At 32.3% G+C, this 20,578-nt stretch overlaps 1 protein-coding gene across 1 annotated transcript; it reads right to left on the bottom strand.

Moving 5' to 3' along the window:
* Positions 1 to 12,154: 12,154 nt before the first annotated feature.
* On the bottom strand, positions 12,155 to 15,804 carry LOC108333466 (basic leucine zipper 34-like). The gene is made up of 4 exons (XM_017568920.2): positions 14,764 to 15,804; positions 14,108 to 14,198; positions 13,641 to 13,767; positions 12,155 to 12,913 (listed from the first exon to the last, which is right to left on the bottom strand). The coding sequence occupies exons 1-4, from the start codon at positions 15,360 to 15,362 to the stop codon at positions 12,762 to 12,764; spliced, it is 969 nt and encodes a 322-aa protein (XP_017424409.1). The 5' UTR covers positions 15,363 to 15,804; the 3' UTR covers positions 12,155 to 12,761.
* Between the last annotated feature and the right edge of the window lie 4,774 nt (positions 15,805 to 20,578).

Below are 20,578 nucleotides of genomic sequence, written 5' to 3'. Positions count from 1 at the left end.
GCGGATCGGCGGCGAGTAGAGAACCACCCGAGGACGGAGGAGTGAGGGTGGAGGGCGGAGGGGATGACAACACCGGAGAATTCATGGAAGGCGGGGGAGCAGAGGAAACCGATGACGATGGCGAGGGTTTTCTTGCTTCCTACTGATAATTTTTTGGGTTTTCTTGTGTGCTTCTATCCTCTGACATTCAGATTCAGATTCAGCTTCAGAAATTGAAATAACACAGTTATCAATTGAGAATCTCACTGATTTGCTACCATATTATTTCACCTTTCACTTTGTTAATTTCCTGATAATTGAAAACAAGATGTGCAAATTACCATTTAATTTGCAACCTGATAAAGTAAATCAGGCGACAGTATGAACCGGGTCCTAAAATTTGAAAAAAAAAATACACTACTGCCTCGGTTATCTAAGAACCGAGGCATAATCCTATCTTGTTTTTTCTTGATCCGTGACCGAGGCATAAAGCCTATCCTTTTTACCTCGGCCATATATGTCTCAGTTACAGAACCGATATCTATAATCAAAATTAACCGGTGTCTTTTTTTCTTATTTTACTAGTGCTTGTGGAAACAAATTGTATAAATAACAGATTTTTTACTGTTTGAATAGTTTTAGAATTTTATTACTTCAATGACGTTTTCATCAATGTACATAGAGTTATACTGTGGCAAAAATGAGTGGATGATTTTGGGATCATGTTAAATTAACATATGCTCATGTTTTTGCTGTAGAAGCATGTATATCTAACTTTTTCACAATCAAATCTTAAGCATGTAATATAATACATTATTTGCGTCATTTTCTTACTACAGTTAAAGAAACACGGAATTTCGATATCTGGGAACGACCACTATTCTTCAAAGGCGTGGACTTCAGAACATGTAAAAAAGAAGAAGAAAAAGATAGGCTATCTTGCTTTTCTGATGTCTTCAATGAGAAAAGAACAGAGTTGAGGCCCGTTTTCTTTATCAGACGCAAACTGTACAGTGCCTAAGACTCTCTAAGCCATTCAGCATGGATCTTTCTTGCTCATTGTTATTGACTACTAACTGTATGACAAATTGACCCAGTCAAAGATTTTTTTTTCTCACAAATATTCTTTTCAAAATCATATTGTTTAAGACACGGCTGAATATAATCAGTTACTTATAAATATGTATTAATTGGGCTGTTACATATTACAACGGGTCAGCAAATTATAATACTTAGCTTATCCCATTTTTCTTTACAAGTTAGCATACATTATCATCTTATTAAAATGGATAAATATTTATGGAATTAGAAAGGTGGTATTCATTATAAGAAACTTTCAACAATGGTTTCAGCCTAAACTAAAACCGTCACTTTTATCAATTGCGCTATTAAAGAAGAGGGTTTCACTCTGCACCTCTAAGCATTTCATACTGCACCTCTCAGCATTTTTAGAATGTCAGTTTTATCCTTGTTTAAAACGTAATTAATATTTAAACCATTTAAATGGTCAAAGATTCCCTGCACTGGTCAGTTTTTATTCTTCATGGTGTGGGCAGTTTTTATTTTTCACGGTGCTCTCAAATCTTACTCTCTCACTTTCACTCTTTCTCATTTTCGAAGAAACCCTTGTATCTCATTTTCCAGACACAATTTTCGCATCTCATTTCAGTCGAGCACACACACAGCACAATTCCTCTTCTTTGTCTTCTTTCATTGGTTGGACGCACAATCTAGGCGGCACCACAAACACCACACCACCACTGCTTCCATAGGTTCGTGTGCGGTAACACTAATCTAAAAGGTTTATGTTTTAATTGTTTTGAGATTAAATGGAATACTTTTATCGATAAAAATCATTATTCAAATTAAATTATAATTAATAAACAAAGTGTTCCTGTATGGGGTCGAATCACCTGAGTCTGTGTGTCATCCGCTATCTCCATCCGGTCTTTTCGTTATCATTTTTTCCGCTGGTCAAAGTCCGTCTGTCCTATCCGCCTGGGAGGGTACCTATTAAAGGTACTCTAATGCATAAGTCAGTAAAGATCTGATCGGTTGTTTAGATACTGCAATAAATGCGTAATTAATGAATTTGCCTACCTTTTACCTTTGACCTGTATTTATAACTTTGGTTATGGGCCTAGGATTAGCAAGGCCTTAATCACGGCCCAATCCAGAGCCCAATCCTCTAATCAATGCTTTACCTTAAGGGTGTTGCTCCCTCCACTACCACCACTTCTCCCTCCACCTCCCTAACCTTCTGCAAAAAAAATTTAATTACAAAAATAATCTTTTTACTTTTAACCCTATTTATTTACTTTAAACTCAAACCCTATCTTTCTACCCATTTTTACTTTTCATTAAGTCACACCTTCCAACTCTCCTTCCTCTCTCTTTTCAGATTCCCACCCCTCCAAACTCCACCACATCCGTTTATTTTAATTACAAAAATATTAATATAATAAAATTATATATTTCATGTAATTAAACTAATAAATAATTTTTTATATAATTATAAAATTGTTAGAGAATACAAAAACCATATATAAAAAATATATATTATACAAAAACATTAAAACAAAAATCTAATTATATATAACTGCAAAATAAAAAAAAATATAAATATAAACTAATAACAATAAAGATATTCAAAAATACATTATTAAAATACATCAAAAATATATTCAAAAATAATACATCAAAACATATATCTCCAAAATTAATATATAAAAATAAACTGGAAAATAAACACGTAACTTTAAACGGATGTCAACATCCGTTTAAGGAAAAACGGATATCAAGATCCGTTTTCTCTTAAACGGATGTTGACATCCGCTGAGGGATGCTCACATCCGTTTAAAGATTATACGTTTATTTTTTTAGGGTTTATTATGCACCTTCACGACGAATCCTTCAAGCACCACCACACACTAATCTTGGCACGGCTGATCAATTGCTTCCACCACCACTTGCAAGCTCTCACTAAGCACATCAGCTAATGAAAGTCCACCACACTCTGAGACCACAATTCTATCACAATTAAAGAATGAGAGGAAGAAGTGGAACATGAAAAAGAGGAAGAAGAGCACAATGAAACAATGAGGGAACGAACGATAAAAAGGAAGAAGAGTTGTCGCTGCATACATGTAGAGGATTGGAGTGGGTAGAGGTTAAAAGATATTAACCCTAAAATTTTACTAAGGGTAAAATAGGAATGGGAAAATAAAGAGAGGGTTAAAACAGGAATGAGGTGGTGGAGGAAGCAAGGGGTGGTGGTGGAGGGAGCAACACCCTTACCTTAATTACATCTGCAGACCTACCTATCATTACCGTCCGGCCTGGGTGCTCCAGTCCTGCCGGTCGTCCCATGTGTTATGTCTAGAGTCGTCCGGGGGTCATCTGGTACACAAAGTATTTAATTAAATTATTTATTTCAATCTTTTTTTTTTTACGATTTTAAACGTAATCTAAACTTAACATTTGGAGTATTCTATTAAATAGCCCAACGAAAAACTCGACCATACTTATATACCACATTTTGGTATTTTACAATTGTATTTTTGTCGTACTGAGATTTTGTATAGAATAAACAATCATTTATATTTCATAATAAGAAATAACGTAATTATTATATGTTAATCCGATATCCACGTCCGAATATGTGATAATAGGATATCCACGTATGATTTTGGTGCATTCGGATACTCTTATCCGATACTGTCATTTTCAGTATTTTATTCAAAATTAATTTTATTAATTTTAATACATTCATAAATTATTTTATATTAATTAGAAATTATATAATACATTATAAACTCATACATAAAATAAAAAAAATTAAACTAATATAAGAAGTATTAAAAAAATTAAGCTAATATAAGAAGTATATAATGTTCATAGGTACAAAATATGAATATAATAAAAGTCATGTATCGGATATCTAAATTCGAAGCTTTCATAAATCAGATGTCCACATCCGAGTCCCCTGCATCGGTGTTCCACAATCGATAAGTTCAATTTCGATTTTACATTTCATGCATGCAAATAGATTAATGGAAATAAAATACCAATGCAACCAACAAGTCTAACTATGCACACAGATTAAAAAAAATACTAACCTCCCTCTTCAGCAAGAACACAAAGAAGAATGAGCTAACACGCCGTATCCCAAGTGCACCACCACAAAGCAAGTCAAGCACTCCAAGCCGCACTCGAATAAACCTTCTGAAATATCTTTAGACAACCCTCACTCACAACTATGAGCTACAAAGTAAAAAGCTCAAGAGGAAAAATATTATGAAAGAGCTGTAGTTCAAAGGTGCAGGGAGTGTAGGGTTTTTTTATAAAGATGAAATGGGGTGTAGGGATGCAACAGGGGTGTAGGGATGCAACATGGGTGCATGGGTGCAGGAGTGAAGGGGTGCCCAGGTGCAGCAGGAATGCATGTTTGGTGATTGAAGGAAAATGGAGGTGGAGTCAATGGTGCACACTGAAATTCTCAATAATAAAAGGAAATTGAATGTGCAAAATGAAATGCTTGGAGGTGCAGGGTGAAACACTCATTGAAGAAAACTGATTAGCAGGGTTTAGGGTGTTGCTTCCTTCACCACCCCAAGTACTTCTCTACATCCCCACTATTTCTTTTTATTCCAAAAATACTCTACACCTCCCCATTATTTTCTTTTATTCCAAAAATACCCTACACCTCCCCACTATCTTCAACAATCTTTCTCTTTCTCTCTCTGCATTAATGGAGCATTCATATGGCTTAGATTTAAACTTGTGATATATTGCAAAATATAAATTTCAGACGAAACTTCAATATTAGTGCTTCTACCACTTCCATTTTATAAACTTAAAAGTTAGATGCAAATACAAAATAATAAACATAATAATATTAATAGTAAATAATATATTATTATTATTATTATATACTAACTTTATAATGACGAAAGAACTAAATAAATTCCAAATCTTTAACAAATAACTTTTCTTTTATATTTTAAGTATTTAATAATATTTTTATATTATTTATCTAATAAATTAAATACTTTATTCAAGTTATTTGAGTCAAACATGTGGGTAAGTTAAAACATAATATAATGTTAAAAATTATAGATATTAAATGTAAAAAAAAACACACATATATATAAACATTTTTCTAGAAATTTAGAACAAAATTTTACTATATATTAAGTAATTTGAAAAAAAATATATTGAACAGTGAAAATAAGATTGAATCAAACTTATTTAAGGAAAAATGTAAATAAAATTTTGCAATATATCACAAGTTTAAATCTGAGCCATGTGAATGCTCCATTAATGTAGAGAGAAAGAAGAAAGATTGTGGAATATAGTGGAAAGGTGTAGGGTATTTTTGGAATAAAAGAAAATAGTATGGAAGTATAGAGTATTTTTGGAATAAAAGAAAATAATGAGGAGATGCAGAGCACTTAGGGTGGTGGAGAGAGCAACATCCCAGTCTTTTGCTCGTCGGGTCATATCCGAAGTCCAGACTTGAATTTGAAAAGGGCTCCACAAACATAGATAATGGTTATTTAGATCGAATTAAATGACGAATGTCATCATAGAATCATTTGATTAATTAGATGAAGATATTATTTTTCTTAAAAATTGTAATTATCTTAATTTAATTTTAAAATAACACAATTTTAATAAAAAATAATTTAATGTTTTAAATATAACAATTAAGTCATAATAAAATGTCTAAATTAATTTACAATATAAAAATAAAATTTAATTTGGTCATAATATAATTACAAGAGTGACTGTCCATTTAAGTTTGAGTAAATTTATTATTGGACATATATAAAAGTAAGATTATTTAAATAAGATTAAATTTAAATGAAAGTTAATTCGATCTAATTAGGCTTATATAATAATTTGGTTCATATTTGTGTTGAATTTGATCAATTTAATTTTAATATGCATTTTTTTAGTTATAATTTTTGTTAATTTTGTTAAATTTAATTATTTTTTTAATATTATTTAAATAATTAATCAATAGTCAATTATTATGATATATGTCAATTCATGGTTTTGTCTTTTTTTATATTTTTAAACTTTTTTAATTTTATAAAAATGTTCATATGTCAATCGAGCATCACACCACATATTATTAGCAATGTCAGGTACAGTGTAGTGTGATATGTTAGTATCTTTTATTCAATTTAATTATTATATTCGTTATTTTTGTTTAATTCAGTCACAATTATTTCTTTAAAATGGAATAATTCTGTTCTTTTTTAAATTGAGAGAAAAATTTTATTTTTATATAAATATTATAATAATATTTTTATTAAAATCTTGTTTCTATTAAATTTTCTAATTTAAAGTTATAATTAAAATAAAATTAGGATGAAAATTTTAAAACTGATATTACTAGTTTAAAATATCAAAACTTTAAAATCACATCAACTATTAAATTAAAAAGTCATACAATTTAAATATATTGTCAAATTTAAATATATATATATATATATATATATATATATATTGAAAATAATAAATTTTTTATTTTCTTTTCTGTCTTTTTATCACAATAGCATAAAATATTAATTAGAGATGTCGTACGACATTATATTAATCAATTATAAAATAAATTTGTAAAATTTAAATATATATATATATATATATATATATATATATATATTTTATATATTTTTTGAATATAATTATTTTTAAATTTTCTTTTTTATGTTTATTTTATCACAATAATAATTACACTGATTTCTTATAATATTGTAAAATGTATTAATATCAATATTTATTTTGATTCAATATTTTATATGGTTTTTAACCTCTTAGAATTTAAGTTTAGTCATTACTTTTAAAATTTTTATTTTAATTTTAAATCAACTCTAATAAACCAAAAATATAATATTTATGTAAAAATTTAATTTGGTTTCAATATAGAAAATGAATAAAATTGATTCATTAAAAAAAAATAGAGATTGAATTGAACAAAAATAATGAATACATGGACCAAAATGAATATATAAAATTAACATGTGGCATTGTTATTACCATGTGACACGATGTTGGATTGACACATGGGCATATTTTTTAAATTAAGAAAATAAAAAATAAAAAATAAAACAAAAACAAAAACAAAAAGTGACATACACTTCTCGTTAATTATTTAAATTGTGTTAACAAATAAGATTGTATTGAACAAAATTGACGAAAATTATAACCAAATTGAATAAAACTCAACGAAAATAGCAACCAAAATAATATTTAAGCCTATGAATTAATTCAATCTAATAAACATGTTCAATTAAATTTTTAAAATTATGTTGTTTATTTAGTTTAAAATGATTGAAACTATTTTATGATAATATGTTAGTTTTAGTATAGAAACTTATGAGTCGACATAAATATGGATTTTGAGTGATAAAAGTAGTCGTGTTCGCGAGTTTACGCATATAAAATCTATATAATTAGTATACATGAGTATCTATTACTAGCGAGAATATTTTAATACTCATTTATAAATGGGTCGAATACGGATATCGTACTTCATGTACCTGCAAATTTTGGACTACCTGCAAAAGATTAAAATTAATTTTAATTTTAATTTATATTTTATTAAGTTAAATTTAATTAAAATTAAAATTAAATTATATTTTATTAGGTTAAGTTTAATTAAAATTAAATTTTAATTTAATTTGTATTATATTTTATATTTTTTTATAATTTTATTTATATTTTATTTTAAAAATTTATAAAATATTTCTCTTTTAAACATATGTAAATATTGTGTTTTAAAATATCTATATATTTTAAATTAGTTTTTTTGTCGCATAGTGGAATAGTGAATAAACAATATTCATACTTAATCCGAATTATTATCATCCTAACACAAAACTAGCACCAATTCACCTCGGTATATAACATCATCAATCATACGCAGATCAATTTGATTAAGTAAAATGATGAGATTTTTGTATCACTAAAAACATTTAAAAGATGACCTAAATGAGTTATTTATTTTATTATGATCTTTTAATATCCAATAATTTAAAAAACTATATATAATATACACTAAGGTCAATAGAATAAATATTTAGCTGTTCAATCTTTGATAATTCTGGTGGGATTCCGTCTTGAACTCACAGACAATAGGGTTGATTATGGTTCATGCTTGAACAAGTCATTTCCGAAGCTCCCTCTCATAATAATTTATACTTTATTTTCTTTACTGAAAGTTAACTATATTCTCGTATCAATAAATTAGTAAAACATTAGACAATATGGATAAGCTCATAAAAACGAGATTGCCTTGCATATTTCGACACAACTGTAAACAAAATTTATATTCTTCTTTATCAAATATTACTACTAAAAATAAGATTAATTTATAATACATAAGTAAATTATTTTTAAATTTTTAATAATAATCGACTCGACTTCATGATTTATTAGATATGAATCTTGTTAATATATGATAAATACTCTATTAAAAAATATTATGCAATCAAATATTGTGTTAGTTATAATTTAAGTATAATCATGCAAATGTCATTTCTTTAATACTTATATATATATGGTACACTTTTGAAATAATACATCAGAATTATTTTTTAAGCTTTTTAATACAATATCAGAGTCAAACATTGATATCCTCTACAATATAGGAATTCATGTTTTTTTTATTGAATATTTCTGATGACTCTTTTCGATAAAAATCAATCAGAGAAACATGATTCTAAGACTTCCACAGCTTCCAAGAGTTATATTTCTATTGGTGCCAGATTTGTGACCAAGTCATGTATATCTAACTCTACCCTTAATCTTTCTGTTGTTACTAAGGGTAGTGAGTGGATAGATGATTGTTACAGGAAATGACCAAGATGAGATTTCTAATTTACAATAATATCTTGCATCTGAATTTGAGATGAAACAACTTGGAAACCTCAAATATTTTTTGGGTATTGAAGTAGCTAGATCAAAACATAGTATTTTCATGTGCCAAAGAAAATAGATTATTGATTTACTGTCGGAAACTGGGCTGTGTGGGAGTAAACTAGTTGATACCCCAATTGAACAAAATCATAAACTCTTTCAATGCTTAAATTCAGCAAGCATAGATAGAGACAAATACCAAAGGCTGGTAGAAAAATTAATTTATTTGTCCCATACACATCCAAATATCACCTATGCAGTGAATGTTGTTAGTCAATTTATGTATGACTCACGAAAGCTTCATATGGATGTTGTTGAGAGGATTTTGAGATATTTGAAGTTCACTCCTGGAAAAGAAATTTTGTTCTCAAATCATGGAAACTTAAAGGTAAAAGGGAGTAACTTGGAGGAGTAAAAAACATCCTCTAGTAGTAAGATCTAGTGCTGAAGCAGAATTCAGAGACACGACACTAGCTGTATGTGAAATTTTGTGATTAAAAATGTGCTATCAGATTTGGGCTTTAAACCAAATTAATCTCTAAGTTTGTACTGTGACAATAAGTCGACTATAGCAATTGTTCACAATCATGTGCAACATGATAAAACAAAACATGTGGAGATTGATAGACATTTCATCAAAGAGAAGCTTGAAGTTGGAATAATTTACTTTCCCTTTGTAAGATCAAAATTGCAGTTGGCTGGTATTCTCACCAAAGAGTGTTAAACAGAGTGTTTAATGAGTCTCTATTCAAGTTGGGGATATGTGATATTCATGCACCAACTTGAGTAGAGATGTTAAGATATGTCAAATATTCTATTAGCAAATATTAGACAATCAAATATTGTGTTATTTATAATTTAGGTATTATTATAATTTGTGCATTCATTTAATAGATAAGAAATTATAGAATTATTGTAAGTATATATATAGTACACTATTGTTTGAAATAGTACTTCAAAATTATTCTTTAAATCTTTTAATAAATCTTTTCAATTCTATAAATCGATCAGAAAACAGTGAAACTCACATACAAGGACCACCCATTAGTTGGCCACCACCCCCATATACTAGTATTCAAAAAACTGTGCAAGTGTGGATGGTTTTACCACTTTCGTGAGTGAAATTGATCGCTAAATCTTTCTACCTGCTGGAAATAAATTTATATTTGAAGACTGAAATGGTAGAGAGAGATGTGGATGATGTATTATTAAAAGAAAATGAGATGTAATAATGAATACTAGAAGTAGAGGGTGATGTTGTAGTTGTTTGATGAGTTTGAGGCATGCATATGCATATGGGTTTGTCTTGTGGTTGTGGTAGAACAGTAAGCTAGATGCTAGAATAGTAAATGATGAGATGAGAAATGGACCGTACTGTAGAGCTCAAAGACCAACAGTAGTTAAGCATGTTCACAGCCACCTAATGTACCCAAAATTCTATAACGTTTTAAACGTACTAACAACCATCACATTGGTTTAATTTTAAAAGTTATAGCACATGGCCTTCAATTCACTCACTGGACCATTTCTAGTTTCATCACTGCCAAAATGTCACATTCATGCCAGTATAAATGTCATAACATACAAGCCAAAAAGAAAATAGTCCATGTCAATTCCTTATAAATATGTATTAAATCTACTTCTAGGGAAGACAATCTGTACATTTGCATTTCGACTCTGCATCAACTCCCCCCTATATGCATCTTCTTGCTTTCCTATTCCTGGAAAAAATATCCTGCTTCAACTAGATTCGTCTTCCTGGATTAGCTTCCAATAACCTACATTAATGTCACATCATTCAAATTTTTCCCACAAATGTAATTTCTTCTAATTTGTTACTCACTCAGGGTTCTTTTTTCTTATTGTCTTAAATTCAGCTCAAATTTCAATAATTGTTTAAGAATCTTAAAGTTAATTTAAATCTCACATTAAATTAAAATAAGAATAATTAAATATCATACTAATATAATGTCATAATGAGTCAACTCGACTTCACATAAATTAATTTACAACATGTTAAGCTAAAATTGAGTTATTTGACACACATAAATTAATTTCAATTTACAATGAGTTACTTTTATCCAGTTCACCTTTGGTGATAAAATTTTTTTATAATTCAACTTGACTTATCAGATGCTAGAGGCTAGTGAATTAACTGTTAAGTAAATCAAAATTGATTGACTCAACTCATTAATGAATGTATTTATTTATTTTATTATACATTATTTTATATAGTTGTTGAAAATTATAATAATTTATCTAATTTGACAAACAAATAAATTAAATATTCGAACTATTTAAATATTATTAAACATTATTTTATTATTTAAAAAATTAAATTGTCAATCTAAACAATTAAAAGTAGTGAATAATTATAAAAAAATAAATTGTGAAAAAATGGTAAAAAGACTAGTAAAGAGTTATTGTTGGTAGATTATGATCAAACTCACCTTCAATCCGTAAACTCATTTAATTCCCGAATTATGTGAGCAGGTCTAAATTAACCCATACTTAAAAAACTCAATTTATACCAACCCGATCTCACATTAACATGTAATAAATATTTGGTAAGTAAAACTCACTCGCATGTTAAAATCCATTTTGACTCATAAATTTATTATTTTAATCTTCTAAATTAAAAGTGAAATCATTTCTTACATATTGATGAACTTAGATTATATTAAAGTTGTCTCTATTTGATGAATCATATAAAAACTCATAAATGATATCAAAATGAAAATGATTGATTTGTGTTGACAGTGGTAAAATATTTATTTTCATTGCCAAGATATATTTTACCAAGAGCAACTTTGGATTCTTTCCCTATCAAAATGTATGGTACGATTTTTAATATTTGAGCAAAGTACACATTAGCTATTCATGGATTTGACACAAGTACATCGAGTAGTATATAAATAAAGAATACTGATAAATCTTTTATATTAAGATTTAGAGTTAATCACCATTGCTAATTAAGACTTTCTCTTTATTTTCTCGTTAGAGTCCATAGATCACAGTAATAAACAGCATTTTTTTGACAAACAAAGTACAAAAGAAAAGGAAAAAAGGTATAGCTTTGCAAATATAGAAAAAGAGAATAAGAAATGGATAAAAAAACATTGTGAGATGAGATTGAGATAACATACATGCACTTTCTCCAATGCAATTTCACTCACAATCTTTTACCATTTTGGCATAGGTGTGACGTAATTCAATTTCATAACACAGAAAGTTGTGAAACAGTGAAAGCAGAAAAACTACTATTATATATATACATGGAAGATTGTGTGAAGTGAGTATTTACATTTTGGGTTCAGAAAATAATTAAGTGAAATAATAAAAAAGATAAGATAACAGAAAGTAGAGAGGCAAAGCAGAAAAGCCATGACAGAGATATACAGGTTGATTAATTTGATGCATGATCCATGGGCAGTTGTGTTTGTTTTGGAAGATGCATCGAAAAAGAAGAAGGAAAATAGAAAAGAATGATAGAGAAGAAATAAAGAAGTGAAAGGAATGATGAAGATATACCACACTCCTATCTATCAAGTTAAAGCAGACAGACACAACTGTTTCTTCCACCCTCTCTTTTGATGCCACTGCTGCACATGTGGATCCCCTGCATTCTAATCATGCAAGCTTTCAGTGGTCCCCTCCTTTTAAAGTAAACACATCACGTGCCTGCGCTGTTTCACACCAGAAGCCTACCACCACTCATTCACTCACTCACTCACTCAAACTTCATCAATTCTCTAATCAAAATACTCAATGCACAACAAAAATTTAACCTTTCCTTTCTCCCATGCATCTCTCTCTTTATGTAAACAACCACACTCTCATCTCATAAATCTTCTTCAAACGTTCAGAAGTTGTACTTCCTTTTCTCTTTGAACATCACATAATGGTAATGGACCTGATTCTGCTGCATTTTCCATCTTCTTCAGCCTCTGCTGCTGATAAACTTGCCTCAGTCTTTCTATCTCCCTCTTCAGTGCCTCTTGATGAGCTGCATTTGTATCATTTCTATCATTAATCAGTTAAACAATTTTAACTACTTGGAGACATCACACATGATCGGACACAGACTTAAATACGCGTGCACACGAAAAGCTTTCGCTAAAATCAATATAACTCTTGCACTTTCATAATTGGTCTTTTTCTCGCAACTACGTTAATAAAATAATTACCACTCTCTCTCTCTCTCTCTTTCCGTTACATTCTTAAAACAAATGTTTTTTCTTTTCCTCTTGGTTTTAAAACAAACACAAAGTTATACAGTAAGTTCATATTAACTTCCATGTTTCTCGAACCAATTTGATAACAAAATATGTTTTCAGAAACCAGAACTGCAGTTTACCAGTGATGGTACTGTTTCTCTTTAAACCACATTTCTCTGTTTCTCTCTCTTGGTATTAAATAGAGTTTTGAGAGAAAAGAGAGAGAAAATAAGATCACATGCATGAAGCAAGTATCAAGACAAGTAAAGCCACGAGGTTAGGTTCACTTGGCAAAATGAGCTTCTTGTGGACAAATACACTTTTCCAAACTATGAGGAATTTTTATTTCACTTACATGGAAAAAGTAAATGGAGAGCACATTGGATCAGACAAATAGCATGGATTCTAAATGCCATAAAGTACTAATTAATGCTTCCATCAACCTCATCTTAACAGGGTTGTTAGTTATGTCATCCATAATAAAAATTAGACTTTTAATTAAAGAAAAGTAATTACCATCTTTAAAGATCTTGTCTTGAGCAAGGGCAGCGATCCTTTGCTTGAGAGCACTATTGTCCACATTTAGAAGCAAACGTTGGTGATCCAAAAATGCAACCCTTGGAGACAGCACTGAAACTTCAGCCTTCATTTGTCAACGGATTGGGAAAGGGTCAATATTTTATCTTCGTGAATGCTATTTCAACCACACGTATTAAAAAATGCTTCTCATAACAATAGAAAAATGTGAAATAAAATAAGTGGTAGGTGATGAAAACAATTAAGAAAAAAAGTGAATTTTGAATATAAAAATATTGAAGAAAAATTATGTTATTTATTATTATGGCATATAAAAATTAACTTTAAAAAAAAGTATTTATTGTGGCTCTAAGGAAAAAAACAAAGATTTTTTTAATAAAGGCAAAGATTTTTTTATCAGCACCAAGCAAAGATTTATTGTAGTCACATCACGTTACGTCGCAAACCTGTAATGAAGTTGCACTTCTCTCAAGCTCTGATATGTATTGCAGCTTCCTCACTCGCGATCTTTGTGCAGATTGTCTATTAGCCAAGATTCTGATGCAAGACGACAATTAGAAACAGAACTCCAAAAATACAAAAATTCTAATTCATGGTTCATTTTCAGTTTCCCAAAAAGAACGAAACATTTTACAGAAGCCAATGGAAAAGAAAAAAACACCGCTTAATTTTGCGAATCAATTCTCAAGTATAAGATCATTTATCCACTTTTTCTTTAATGTTTTTCCTATATCTTTTATTTTTTCATTATATTTTTTTTTCTTCTTCCTTCACCTATCCACCTCAAAATTAGAATGGACATTCACCGCTTTCTTCCAAGAAAAAAATTGGTAGACATCTCTTTAGAAACTCCAGAAGAAAATAATAAAAAAGAAATAAATAATTGATATGACTGGTCGTACAATAAAGAGGAAAATAATACGAGAGATGAGAACAAGTTTGATTACTATCTGGGTGGTGAAAGACTAATTACTCGAAGAATTATTCTGGTAACATGAAGTTCAGCAAAATTTGTCTGAGAAAAACAGACTGAAATTCTGTGTAATGGTTTAAAACTGGAGGAAGAAAAAATATGAATGGTTAATGAGTATAGTAGACGTACCTTTTGACTCTCTTGGGGTCACTAATTCTCTCATTGGAAGAAGAAGTATTGGTGTCATTTGGAGGCTGCGCAATTTCCTGCATGCATTGGCTTTCAACCTCAGCTGCTTCATTTTTCAGTTGGTGGTGGTGCTCCTCTTCCTCCTTCTGCAGCTTCCTCTCCTTCCGGCTGCTCTCTTTCTCATCATGGAAGAAGTTCTGATCGGAAGGGCTAGAAGGGTTAGAGGAGGACAAGGTAGTCGGTGGTGGCAAGGGGACCCCAGAGAGCACTACTTCATCCGTGAACATGGACATGAATTGTTCATCATCAAACCTGTCAAACTCATTGCCATTGCCATTACTATTGTTATGGTTGTTGTTCTCACCACACCTCATCGGTGCGTCCAAGTAGGTGATGGAGTCGCTCACCGACCGCCTGTGAGCGCCGCGGCGGGCGGAGGAGAAGTCGAGGAACTCGTCCACCCAAGAAGGGTTTTGATTTTGATGGGTGGTGGTGGTGGTGTCGTTGATAAGAGGTGGCAATGGCATCTTCTGGTGTTGAGAAGAGAAGTCCGGCCAACCTGGTGACAGGTTTGGGATCTTTGGAGGCAATTGCGCCATTTGAAACACACACACACACACACCAAACCAGAAAGAAAGTGTTACCACAGATTAACCTCGGATGTTAATGTTGTTGCAGTTGTACATGTCCCTATGAAAAATATGCACATTATTGTATCTGTATATTGCATATGACATGCAGCAGAAGAAGAGAGAGAAGAAATGAAACAAGGCTTTAACACATCTCTTTTATAAATATATATGCACGTTCCCAGCAAGCACAGGGGAATGTTGTTAGAGGTAAGAAAGGCACACGAACAAAAAACAACACAATCATGAACTTTCTTAAGTTTTGAAAATTAAAAAAAAAAAGGTATAATTTAGAATAGTTATATTTTGTTCTGGGGTTTAAAAATCGGAAAAAAATCTCTGGGGTATCTGTATGTATGTGTTTGTGCAGTGGGGTCACATGGGGATGGGAAGGGATTGGACAGCTATGAACAGCTGGGAGGAGGGGTTGGGTTTGAACGGTGTTACTGGAAAGTCGCCAGTGGTTTAATAAGTAGTGGGAATCAGCCACCACGTGCCCTTGTGTCCGTCTTTTTAGTGGATGGATGCCCTTATTTTTCTTTATCTTTTTCACCAAAATATATATTTCGTTAAGGTATTTTGTATTAGCATGATGATGAATGAAAAGATATTGTCTAGTTGAGGGGTTAGTGATAGAAAGAAAAGGCCATGTGCATGAGATTATTTAATAATGTTGCAGTGGTTATAATGCATGGGATGCAACGTGTCTCATTAATCATTTCGTTAAAAGGTAATTAAGATAAGAAAAAGATGAAGGATCATGTTATCTTATGCTCCCATGTGAATTGTTTCCACGCACTATCCTTTCTTTCCTTTGTCCCCAAACCATTCTCACATGTAGGGTATATGCCTCTTCTCTCTCTCTCAACATCTAATTATATGTGTTTTTATTCATGGAATAATCATACGATAATACACATTTATATATTTATATATTTGTATTCATGACATGTATATATGGTAAGAGTAAAATATTTTTTAAAAAAATTAATTTTTTATATTTTTAAAAAACCAGAAAATAAAATGTAAAATAAAATTAATATAAAAAAAATTATGTGTCAAAGTATCATTTTTGTTTCTTTTTTTCGGTATCTTCTTGTATTGAAATTAATTAATCTAGTTTTTAATTAAATAAAAAAGTATTTATCAAAGCTTAATATGATTAGAACTATCTTAATGGATGAACTTTATATTATTAATACAATATATATGGTTCTTTATTAGGCCTTGCCTTCCCCTCCTACCTTAATCATTATCTCAATCCTATACTTTTTTTTTTTTGTTGGTCATACCCCACCCTGCAAATTAATACTATGTGCTTACTATATACCTACAAGTTATAATAATAGACTTCACACATGCATTTATGCCCTTAACCACTTCATAGCATTGCAATTCAAGCTAACTGATAAAGATAACAAATGCACCCTAAGAAATTTATTGCATCGTAAAAAGTTTGGTACTAAATTAGTTTATGTTAGTATATTTTGTTAATTAAATTATTGTATAGGGATTGAAGTTCTCTAATATATAGTATGACAATATTTTATAGGTATGAAAAATTTGTTGCCTTATATTAAAAATTGATATGTACTGTAAATATATATCCATCGTTAATATAATATCCATATTAATTATATATTAGATAAAACTATAGTGATAAAAATAATCCTAACATCCAACATTTTTCCATCAATAACTTTCTTTGTATGTATATAGTTCTATTTCATCTTTATTTATCAAAACAAGTAAAATTGTAAGGATTAATACGACTGTAAAAAAGTCTAACTGAACCGAGTCAGACATTTGAAATTTAAGTTTGACTAATGAAAATAGATTGTTCAAAATTGAGTCTTTTATTTTTATTATAAGTTAAAATTTACATTTTTTTTTAAATAACACAAGTTTGATTCGTTATTTAGTAAAATTATTACTTCTTTATTTATTTTTTCTTCTACAGCTGATCAAATTCTGTTAAATTATGGTTTTAATTTAGTAAGTTTAGTATTTAATAAAAAGTTTAATATTTAGATGATAGCATGCAAATAAAAATACCTATTTATGTACAAGAGAGCCTAACATTGTGTTTGGATATATGCGTGAGTTCTGCTTACATATTTTATGTGTTTTACCCAATATCAACCCAGAAAACTTTTAATTATTTACGATTTTATTACTGTATATATTTATATGGAATTATTTTGGTCAACCAACGTAAAATGATGTCATTATTACCATATTTTACACTAAAATGTTAATGTACATATAATAATGTTTGTGAATATAAATCTATTTGACATGTACGTAAACAATTTTTTAAGATAGATTTTCAATGAAATTGAACCATATGTTTTTATGTATCTACAATTGCAATTGGATTGTATGAAATTTAACTGTGATAGTTGCATTCCTTTCATACTCCACTTTAATCATTATAATAAAATATAAATTTGAAATATTTATGTCAACTAAATTGTAACGTTATTTTAGAATCGATAAGTCATTGTTACGTTAATCTTTGAAAATGAAAAGTCAAGAAAATGTAAAATTACTTTAAATTGTTTATTTAAAAATATATTTATATTAGTGTATGGTAGGTTTGTGGATGTTCCACTGAGCTGGTTCATCCACGGCGACCGCCTCATTAGGCTCGTAAGCAACGATCGCCTCTTCATCTGTACCCTCTTCGGCCTTCAGAAAGGCATCTTTCGGAATTTCACTTAGGGGCCGCAGTTGACCCTCGTACACGTCCTTTCGTACGTCGAACGCCACCCCCTCGGTCGACACCTCAAGCAGATGCACGACCTGCCTCAGAGCTTTCTGGAAGCCCCGGGTATGCTCAACCACTATAGCTTCCTTCATTTCCTCCTTTATCTCTTGGTCCTCGACCGCCGCCGCCCGCAAATCATCCCTCTCTTTGGTCAGCGCCGCCACTATCTTCTTTGCCTGTTCCAGTTCGCTCGACACTTGATCGCGCTCCTTTTTCAAAGCCAGGCCGGCGGCCCGAGCACCAGTCAGCAGCACTTCAACCTCACTCAGTAACTTCTCCGACCGTTTATGCTTTTGGTCGCAGCTGGCGTAGACCTCAGTGAGCTCCTTCAGTTGCGTCCGCGCCTTCTCCAGCTCAACCCGCAATACGCCTCTATCAGAGGCATACACCATATGCCAAGCGGCCATAGCTGTTCGACTCGCCATTTCAAACATGGTGTCGGCCATTTGTTGCTCGGTCATACTCTCTACCACCCTCTTCTCCGAGTTATCCAAATTAAACTCAATCTTATGGCTCAGGGTGAAGGAGGGGTCCCATACGCCGTTAGGGAGAGGACGCTCTATCTCATCTGCAATCTCCTTCCTCTTCTTCGACACAGCGCCACTGGTGTCGACCGCTTTGCCTCTCCGTTTTCTTATCAATAGCTGCTCTTCGACGACCGTTGCTTCATCAGTCGAAACCGATAGCACGATCAGACCAGTCGGGTGGGCTTGCGTAGATTTGGACGACGACCCTGGACAGTCAGCATCCGCCTTCCCGGTGTCGATGGCTTGAAACCAGTTTCAGACAGTTCCTTTCCTCCCCATTATCTCTGCGAAACAAAGGTCACTCCAGAACAATCAGCAACAACAAAGCAACATATAAAAATAACAATAAGAGAAACATACCAAATACCCTCGAGTCGGCGTCATCGTGCTCAAGGCAATTTATGAGCCGACGGGAAGAAAAGGGACGTGGCAATGCCGTCAACACATTCAGAGCCTCTAACTCTTCGATCGTCATTTTATCCTCGGCCCACGAGGTGAACCTTAGCGGATCCTGCGTCCAGTACAGTGGGAATTTGGGGCTTCCCTCTTCATCAAAAAAGTGCCTCCGCCCAGAGTCGAGAATCGACGCTTTAAAGAATTTATCTTTAAAGCCCCTATATGACTGCAAGTAAAGCTCTAAAAGGGCATTACCCGGCTCGGAAATCAGCGACACCCAACCCTTCCTCGCAACCGGTCGACACCTAAAAAAATGCAAAAACAGCGCCACAGTCGGCCTAATCGCCAAGGCCCGACATAACACAACGAACGCTTGAATGTACCTCCAACCGTTGGGATGCAATTGACTGGGCGCGACGTTTAAGGTCCTCAACACATCTATTTGGAAGGTTGTGAAAGGCAATCTCAGGTAGAGATCATAAAACGGTGAAGCATAACAATAAAAAAACTCGTTGGAGACATTCTCCCTCCCGTGGAACACTCTCTCATCCTCGCGACAAGCCACCAATTTCACACACGATTTATAACCTAGGGTTCTCAAAATACAGCTATTTTCTACCCAATCTGCTAACACTACTCTACTCCTAAACAGACTACTGAGTTCGTTTACTTCACGCGCCGCCTAGTCGTAATCGCCGCCACGAGCCGGAAACGTAGCACGCTCTTCTGGGCCTTCACTCCACACGTTTCCATAAAAGAATGCGCTCTCACCACAGAGCACAGTGGTGATTTCAGGGCATTCCGCCGTTGACGACGGCCCCGGTAGATCAACACCGGCGCTCTGCCCCTTTTCTTCCATTATCGGCAATAAGCACACTAATATGGAGAAAGGATTAAGATTTACCTGACAGATTGGTATGGCAACAGCGTCGATTGTGTATGAAGGCAGATTCTACTCACAACACCAACAGGAGAACCGTCACCGGCGCACAATGCACTTTTCGTTTTTTAACCAAGAGTGACGGACTCCTCTCATTCTCTTTCGTCTTAAAGAAGCAAGGGAGACAGACCACCCTACGCCGTAGGATCAATTCAATCTAACAGCTTCGATTTCATGACTTTTCACCTACCCCAGAGGCGGGAAACCCTAAAACCTTACCCCAAAACGGTGCGTAGCGCTTCTCCCGTAACGGTACACTCATCGTCCTACAGTAAATTCGTAGACCCAAACCACGCTCGTTTACTCGGACTCGGGGGGCATTATGTATGGTAGGTTACCTGAACCAATCGATTAATAACCCAGGCGACCACTGAAGATAGAGAGCATACGGTCGTCCTTAAACGATCGTCCACTTATTAAGAGGAACGATCGTTTAGGTTACCTGAACCAATCGATTAATAACCCAGGCGACCACTGATGATAAACAACATACGGTCGTCCTTAAACGATCGTCCACTTATTAAGAGGAACGATCGTTTAAAGACATCCTAGG

Source organism: Vigna angularis, chromosome 11, assembly GCF_016808095.1.
Source record: "Vigna angularis cultivar LongXiaoDou No.4 chromosome 11, ASM1680809v1, whole genome shotgun sequence".
Lineage (NCBI taxonomy): Eukaryota > Viridiplantae > Streptophyta > Magnoliopsida > Fabales > Fabaceae > Vigna > Vigna angularis.
Note: the sequence above shows the minus strand (reverse complement) of the source record. Positions and strands in the feature narration are given on the sequence as shown.